The sequence below is a fragment of the Elephantulus edwardii genome, unplaced genomic scaffold, assembly GCF_000299155.1.
Source record: "Elephantulus edwardii isolate Elephantulus edwardi_28Jun2011 unplaced genomic scaffold, EleEdw1.0 scaffold00518, whole genome shotgun sequence".
Classification (NCBI taxonomy): Eukaryota; Metazoa; Chordata; class Mammalia; order Macroscelidea; family Macroscelididae; genus Elephantulus; species Elephantulus edwardii.
The window spans coordinates 185,138-193,952 of NW_006400268.1; the positions used below are offsets into that span (position 1 = coordinate 185,138).

At 34.1% G+C, this 8,815-nt stretch overlaps 1 protein-coding gene across 1 annotated transcript in view; it reads left to right on the plus strand.

The window, feature by feature from the left end:
- Positions 1-8,815, plus strand: part of ZPBP (zona pellucida binding protein) — a 223,729-nt gene that overhangs the window by 57,168 nt on the left and 157,746 nt on the right. Inside the window, exon 3 of the mRNA XM_006903138.1 lies at positions 7,014-7,232. Coding sequence (XP_006903200.1) covers positions 7,014-7,232 — 219 coding nt within the window. The remainder of the gene's footprint in view (positions 1-7,013; positions 7,233-8,815) is intronic.

Genomic DNA, 8,815 nt, shown 5'->3' on the forward strand with positions numbered 1-8,815 from the left:
TGTAGGAAAATTAGAAATTGTTAAGAAAGAAATAGAACGCATAAATATTGACATACTAGGCATTGGGGAGATGAGATGGACTGGTATGGGGCATTTTGAGTCAGATGATCATATGATATATTACTCTGGAGATGAAAAGGTGAGGAAAAATGGAATTGCTTTCATAGTTAAGAAAGCCATTTCTAGATCCATCTTGAAGTATAATATTGTGAATGACAGGATAATATCCATACGCATACAAGGAAGGCCAGTGAATACCACTATCATTCAGATATATGCACCAACAACCAGAGCCAAGGAAGAGGAGGTAGAAGATTTTTACCATCTTTTACAGTCAGAGATCGATCAAACATGCAATCAAGATGCATTGATAATAATGGTGACTGGAATGCAAAAGTTGGGAATAGAGAAGAAGATTCAGTAGTTGGAAAACATGGAGTTGGTGACAGAAATGGAGCTGGAGAGAGGATGATTGAATTCTGCACAATGACTTACTCATTGCAAATACATTTTTCAAGAGACATAAACACAGGTTATATACATGGACTTCACCTGATGGTATGCATAGGAATCAAATTTGCAGAAAGAACTGCTGGAGAAACATTTTATAAGTACCTAAAAAAAAATCCTTGCCTCCAAGGAGCAGTTTGGTTTCACCCTCTCAAGTGTCACCCTGTTTGCTCTCTTGGTAGGGTGTTGGCAGATCTATGTTCTCTTGGTAGGCTATTGGCAGACCTGTTTGTTCTCTTGGCACTCTTTCCAGAACCACTCTTTTCAAGCACTGCAGTTCAAATCCAACAGCTCTGAAGAAGAAAGAAGGGTTTTCCAACCTCCTCCCATATGATTTTTTACTCTGAAAACTCACTGGAGGGTCAGCTCTGAGTCAAATCCAACTTATGATAATAACAACAATATTATTTGCAGTCAAATGCTCTGCCATTGAGCTATGTCCATTACAACAGTATTATTTGCATCAACAATAAGATGGATTGACACAATGACTTGTAACAGTAAGTGCAAGAAAGGGCAATGTTCACATCTGTGGTTCATAGGTTGCTAAGAGTGAGTGATGAAATCTAAAAACACACAGGTAACATTCTGAAGTTGGTAGGGAATTATGTTCCTAATCAAAAAGTGGTGCCTTTGTGGTAGTTTGAACTTACTAGCAACTCAGATGAAGAAAGATGGAGTTTTCTCCCATAAGATATATAGTCACTGAAAACCCTCTGGAGGTTATGACTCTGTGATAATTAGTTTGCATTTGTGTTTGATTTTTCTTAAATTTTCCAGTGCTTTGTCAAAATTATCAACTTCTGATTTTGGTGAATCTTCTATTTTTACTAATTTTTTAATTTGTTATCTAATCTATTATTTTCTTAATTCTTGTGGCAATAGGCTTGTTTTGATAATAGCCGTACACTTTTCAAATCGAATGGAATAGTATGTTAAGGTGTTGATATTGATTTTTTCATATTTTTAAATATATATAATCATATCTGCCACTTGACCTCTGAGATCTGCTTTTGTTGTGTGCAGTTTGATGTATTTTCATTCTTATTTGATTTCTAATTCATTTGCTCTTTTATTTCATCTGTTACCTAGTTATTTCTAATAAACATACACTACTTATTTCTTTTAATGAGGTTAGTACAAAACTGACTCCTGTGAGGCAGAGGTTAGAAATGTCCCAGTCTTCCAACTATTCCATCCTGCTAAAGCACACCATCATCTCTAGTATTGGCTCTTCCACTTTCTGCAGCCCTTTCATTTCTTTCTATGTTCTGAGCAACAAAATTTTCTGAAGTGTTTTATAGAAACTTAAGAGCTGTCAGGGAAATGGCTCACGAGTTTATGGAGACTGGGAAGCCCCAAAACTGAAAATCTATCAGGCTTATTTTCTAGGTGGCTGGTGTTTAAAATTTAGTAACTTCCACATTCTGTTGAATTGTCTCTTTTGGGAATTGGGGGTGGAGGGGCGGAAATGAATATTTTTCCAGTCTGTTGACCAAGTAACTGTCTTCCAAATTTCTTTATGTAGACTGGTGAACACATCTAGGCCTGCATCTGTTTGTTGGAACGTATCAGTTGGTATCCCATCAATTTCTAGGGTCCAATATTTTGCTAATACCTTCAGTGCAGCTTGAACTTCTTTGTCACCATTAGTTTTTGATCATATGCTGTTTTTTTAAATTATTCTGTGTTGGTTCAGTGACACTCTATTTTCTCCATCTTCTTTTAGTGTTTACTGGATCAGTCAAGAAAGATTTTGCCCATGACATCCTTCAGTATGTAACTTAATATTTGAATCTGTAAAATCTTACTGAACATAATCCAAAATCAGAATATTGCACCAACAGAGAACAGAGAGGCATTTGAATGTGTGTACCATAACAAATTGGGTTAACATTAAGAAGAATAGAAATTTCAGAACACTTAATTGTGCTCATGTGAAACCTGTGCCTAATACCAGAAGCATCTGCATTTGTTTGCCAATCAAGTTATATTGATGGAATTAGAGCAGCACATCATTTGATAGTTTTATTGATGGAATTAAGATTCTGTCAATACCTAGATGTCTCATTTTTTGCGAATGCCATCCACGAAGCTTGGACTTCTTCCTTTAATACCATTGTTCCCTGATCATATGATATGGTTCCATTCCAATTAATTTCTTTTTGTTAATGACTATGAATTCCTTCCATCATTTTTTGATGTTTCCTGAGTCGTTCCGTATTTTACCCAACAAATCATTCAGTATTGCACCTTGAGGTTTGAACTTTTACTTCAGTTATTTCAGCTTGAGAAATGCTTTGCCTCACATACTTTAGGCATGTTGCTAAGAGAGGTTATTCCTTGGAGAGGAATATCATGCTTGGAAAGGTAGAGGGATGGTGAAGGGGAAGACCCTTAACCAGGTGGATTGACAATAACTGCAGCAATGTGCTTGAGTGTGTCAGAGAATATGAGGATGGCACAAGATAGGACACATCTCAGATCTGCTTTTCATAGGGTCACTATGAGTCATACTCAATTCGGCAACACCTAACAACATTGTTGTTGTTGGTGGTGGTAAGTGCCATCTAGTCACAGGCGACTCATAGCGACCCAATGAAGGAGAGTCTTTGATGCTTGGGTGCCTTTCATCCTCTCTCCAGGTTCATAGGGTTTCCAGACGCAAGCTATTATGGAAATGGATGCCACTCCTCCTTCCAAGCTTGTTTTAATCAGGGAGCTCCACCCCACTCTCTTTCCGCATTGGGTAGCCAGTCATTAACGCATTTGACACACCAGTGTCACGGTGTTCAGCCTCACAGCAACCAAAAGTGAATGCAGTGTGGCAACTTGTACACCAGGGCTATACCACCTCGAGGAATGTCTGAATAAAAACAATGAAAGACAGGCCTGAGGGCAGCGGATTAATGTATCTTTATTTGTTATTAATGTATCTTTATTTCAGGTCTGATCAGGCTCACACTGGAGAAGTTGGTAGAAAACTTCCAAAATTTTTTCCCCTTTAATGTTTTATATGTATAGTCAAATAATATTTGTACTAAGAGGTCTTCCTTGTATAAATATATCAATATTATCCTGCAACTGACAGTATTGTACTTCATGACAAGTTTTGAACTGTTCTTTTGGATGAATATAACACTGTTCCTCCACAGTTTAATTCATGGTATAAATCATATGATTTTTTTTATTCCAAGTGGCCAATATCAGTCCATTTCAGCTCATTAGTGTCTAGAATAATATAAAGTATATTGATCTTTTTTAAAACAATTTTTTTATTTTATATTGGTTTGATTACAAAGTTGTATACATTGTTTCACCCTATTCTTCATTCACATTGTGTTTCATACAATCATTACCATGCATAATATTTTATAAAATTAGTCACCATTGAACTGTGCCTATCATCACTCTATCCTTTTGGGTCCCTGCTGGACCTTTCCCATTTTCTTTACTGTCCCCCCAAACCTGTCCCCACCAAATTGAGCAATCCTGTGTTCTTGCCCCTATTCATCCTAACCCCTTTGCTCCTACCTCTTACACCCTTTAGGTCCCCATACACGTTTTACTAGTTATCCTTCTATTTTCACAATAATGGGCTTATGCAGTATTTGTCATCATGAGACTGAGTTATTTCACTCAGCATAATGCTCTCCAATCTCTGCCAAGTTATGTAGTATTTTTTGTAATTGTTACTCCTGAGTGCTGCATAGTATTCCATTGTATGAATGTAACACAATTTCTTAATCCATTCATTTATGGTTGGACATTCAGCCTGAGAAGTGGAAACTCTCATAACTGTTAGTGGAATTTTAAAGAGGTACAACCACTCTGGAAAGCATTTTGGCATTTCCTCAAAAAGTTGAACATAGAAATGCTGTATTCCACTCCTAGCAATATACCCCCAGGAGATTAGAACTGAAACACAGATGGAAATTTGTACACTAATGTTCATAGCAGCATTGCTCACCATTTCAAGAACAAGGATATTGATTTTTATCTTTCTATTTCATCTTTAGCAACTTCCAATTTTCCTAGATTCATACTTCATGCCTTCTGTTATTAATGGAATTTTTCCTTATTTTAGACCTTTCATTGGGTGAAAACTTTATCCACATCAATAAAGGTGGGGTGACAGTCTACCAGAGTGGCTCATCTTCTAGCACCAAAATGGACAGTATTAGAGAGTATTTTAAAACTTGTTCTGCATTTACATATGTATGTACATTCACATACATGCACATATTTTGACAGATCTTTCAGGAAACACATGGTAATTGATAAGATTTGTGTTGAGATATGACATTTATTTTTGTTCACTAATGAAATTTTTTAATATGGTGACAAAATTTCTTTAGCATAATAATTTGGATCTTCTTTCTTTGTGTCTTACTTTGCCTTTATAGTTGGAATTTATTATTTTGTCTCCTTTTTTCTTTCATTTTGGTGTACATTTTAAAAATAATTGTTGTTATGTTTAAAATTTGCACAACAAGGCATACACCATTTCAGTAGTTTTTACATGTACAACTAATTCAGGGGCATTGATTAGATTCTTCAGGTTGTTCAACAATTCCTTTGCTAAGTTGTTTATCCCCTATTAACAAAATCTTCCTGCCTCTAATATTCTTATATAATCTTTGAAATTGCTGTTCTTACCTTAATTTCAAATATATAGTTTTAAAAAGAGAAAAATGCTAATGATGAATTTATTTTATTAAGCCAAAGTATTGTTCAGTTTTAAGAATTTTGGTTTAATATTTAAAAATTATATCAAGGCATTGCTTTTAGTAGTCCATCTTGCCTACATGGCTTCAGAAAGTTGGGAGTCTAAGAATTTTAAATTAGTGAAACTTTGGATTTAGTGCTTACCAGAGACAAGAAAGAAGAATAAAGCAGAGATTAATGCTTGTATAAAAAAATTACCTCACAGGTAGGGTTACATAGCATATTATTATAACTGCTGTTGGTAAGTTGTGTATCTGTAAAGAGTTGAATTGATAAAATATATTTACAAAAACAAAAAAAGTACACAGATGATGAAGCTGTGGATGTATAAGGATGGTTTTATGAAATATCTTGGTCAATCAGTCTATAAATGTATTTAATGCTTCTATTTTACCTACCAGTTCATTGATACTGCATTGAGGCCTTAAGAGCATGAGTGTAGCCATACAAGGCATGTATTTTTCTCTGTTTAACCCAGGAAGAAAGAGAGTCAGTAATAGGAGTGGAATACAGAATGTGTGGTTGTCTCCAGGTACAGTTACTAACATTATATCATGAGACCAGAAGAAATGGATGGTTCTTGGCTACTATTAGTGAATATTATGATGAAAGAATCGATGGAAGGATCATAATCAAAAGAAGAGAAACATGAATCGGAATGAAAATGTTTCTCTCTTTTACCTGTGCTATATGAGAATTCCATTACTGCAGCTCAAACATAAAATTCCATTTCTGGTATTGATTTTTAATCAAGGAATATTTTATAAATTTCAGTATTTATGTTTATATTTTTCCTTGTTTTCAAGAATGCTTCATATCTAGTAGTCATTACTACAATAACTTTGTAATTATTTTCTATTCTTACTATTTAGAGTTTAAAAAATTATATATACATATATATATATGAACATTTTTAGACCTTTTAAAATTATCTTTTCTTTTTTTTACTTCTCTTGAACACTCTTTGATATCCCCATGTTTGCATGATTGTGTGCTTGTAAATTAAACTGATAGAGGTTTCCTTAGCAGTGAGTGACTGGTCTCTCCTTGAAACTCATTTGTAGTAAAGTCTGTAGTGCATACACTTAAATTTTATTTAAAAGCATGAACAGCAGTTTGGACGGTGGCAGGCTTACTTTTGGAGAAATTTCCTTTGTTTGTGTGTAGTCAGGAAAAAGCAGGGAGAAACAAGTAGCAATAAAATTCTCAGCCTTGGGAGATCAGCTTAAATTTCTGGTATTTTTGCCATTTTGTATTTTTTGCTGTTTTATATATTTTGTTGTTTGAGTAAGCTTTTGGAGTAGATAAGGGGGAAAACACATTGTCTCAATTTCAATTATTAAACTGTGTGAAACTCAAACCAATTTTAATTTTATAAGAAACATACTTTTAAAGTATAATTGGTAATTACATGACCTAATTTCTTGATGAATTTTTAAACTTTTGTTGTGAGAATCATAGTAACAGTGAAACTAAGATGCCTAGGATGAAATAATGATTTTTATACTCTTTGATTTAGGCATGAGAAACAATTTCTGAGCCCTTCAGTTAACTCAGAGTGATTATAAACTAATACCAATTATAAGTAATTGTGTGTTAGATTAATTAATATTTATTAAGTGTCTAGAAAAATATTTGCTACTTAATAAAATACTTATAACTTAACTGTATACAAAATCATGTATTACAGATTTACCTCCAATATGTATTGACTAATTGTAATGAATATTTAAATTGTTTAAATGACCATGTTTGTTTTTCTTTAAATTTTGTAGCTTATCGTGAACCTCATTTTTACTACCAGTTCACAGCTCGATATCATGCAGCTCCCTGCAATAGTATATATAATATTTCATTTGAGAAGAAGCTTCTTCAGATTTTAACTAAATTGGTTTCTGACCTTTCATGTGAAATTTCTTTACTTAAATCTGAATGCCATCGTGTTAAAATGCAAAGAGCTGGTTTGCAAAATGAATTGTTCTTTACGTTTTCAGGTAAGCATGTTGAGTTCTTTGAAGAAAAGCAATTACAAAGAGAGATATGATTTTAAAGATGTGAATTTCCAACAGCATTTTTAATATATAAATACTGTAATTCACAATATTTCATTCCTCTTTTGAAAACAGGAATCACATCACTCCCTAAACAACATGCCTCTGGAAACTCTGTGAACTTTGATAAATGATGATAGTTATAGAAAGTCTTCAGGCCTTTTGTTCATAGGGTTGCTATGAGTCATGCTCAATTTGATGGCAATCAACAACAACAACAACTTTTGTTTAACTCCTAAAATAAAATTCTTCTGATTCATATTGTTATGTGCTGTCAAGTTGAAACCGACTTATAATTGACCCTCTGACAGGTTTTAGAGACTATAAATCTGCTAAGAGGAGCTTTTTGCTCATCTTTCTCCCATGAACAGCTGATGAATTCTAACCACTTGCCTTTAGGTTGGCAGCATAGCTCCTTTACTCACTGTCGTTGTTGTATGCTTGCATTTCTGAATTGTCCATAACTGATCCTCCAGCAGGTTTTCAAAGACAATAAATTGCATGAGAAGAGATTTCCCATCCTTCTCCCATGGAGCAGCTGGTGGATTTGAACCACATGCCTTTGGATTACAGCACAGCTTCTTACCACTAAGCCACCAGAGCTCTCTCCTTTTTCTCTGTTTTTGCTGTTGTGTACTGTCGATAGTTGACTTTCTGGGAAGGTTTTCAGAGACAATCACATGGGAGTAGACTACCTATCTTTCTTCCTTGGAGCATCTGGTGGATTTGAACCATTTGCCTTCGAAATTGCAGCACAACTTTTTACCACTCAGTTGCTTAGAGCACCAGAATTCCATGCTGATTTATATACTTGGGAAATTTTAAAATTTGTAATTTTAAATTTGATTTGTAAGTGATGTAATTTAAAATTTACTATAATTTGTTATACAATCAAATTTAGTATGAAGAGTGTCTATCATGATATTTAACTGTACCTGAAGAGTGTTCATGTACCAACATGAGTAGGGAGGTAATTTCCACTAGAAATGCAATTTGTTATTCTTCTTTTTTATCCTATATTTTTGTTACCTTAAATGTAAGCTCATATTGATTAAGCGGTTATTCCACATTTTCTCATTTCCTGATAGGCAGTGCTTTCTGTGTCTATAAATTTACCTATTCTGATATATAAGATGTAATTTTGCAAGTCTTTTGTTTCTAGATACTTTCTCTTAGCCTGATTCAAGAATAATGTATGTTGAAGTATATATCCTTATTTTATTCATCTTTGTAGCTGAATGCTTTCCATTGTGTGAATTTACCACAATTTCTTAGTATATTTGTTTCTAAATGGACATTTGAGAGACTTCCCTTTTCTTGCTATTGTGTTTAACATTGCTGTGAACCTAAGTACACATCTCTCTGTTTATGTAGCACTTCTAATTTCCTTGGGGTATATCCCTAGAAGTGGAAAAGCTGGCTCATTTGGGATTTCTTTTTTTTTTTATTTAATTTGTTTATTTTTCATTTCAATGAACATCTACAGAGATTTTGGAATTCCATTCATTCATTGTTGCACCCTTCTC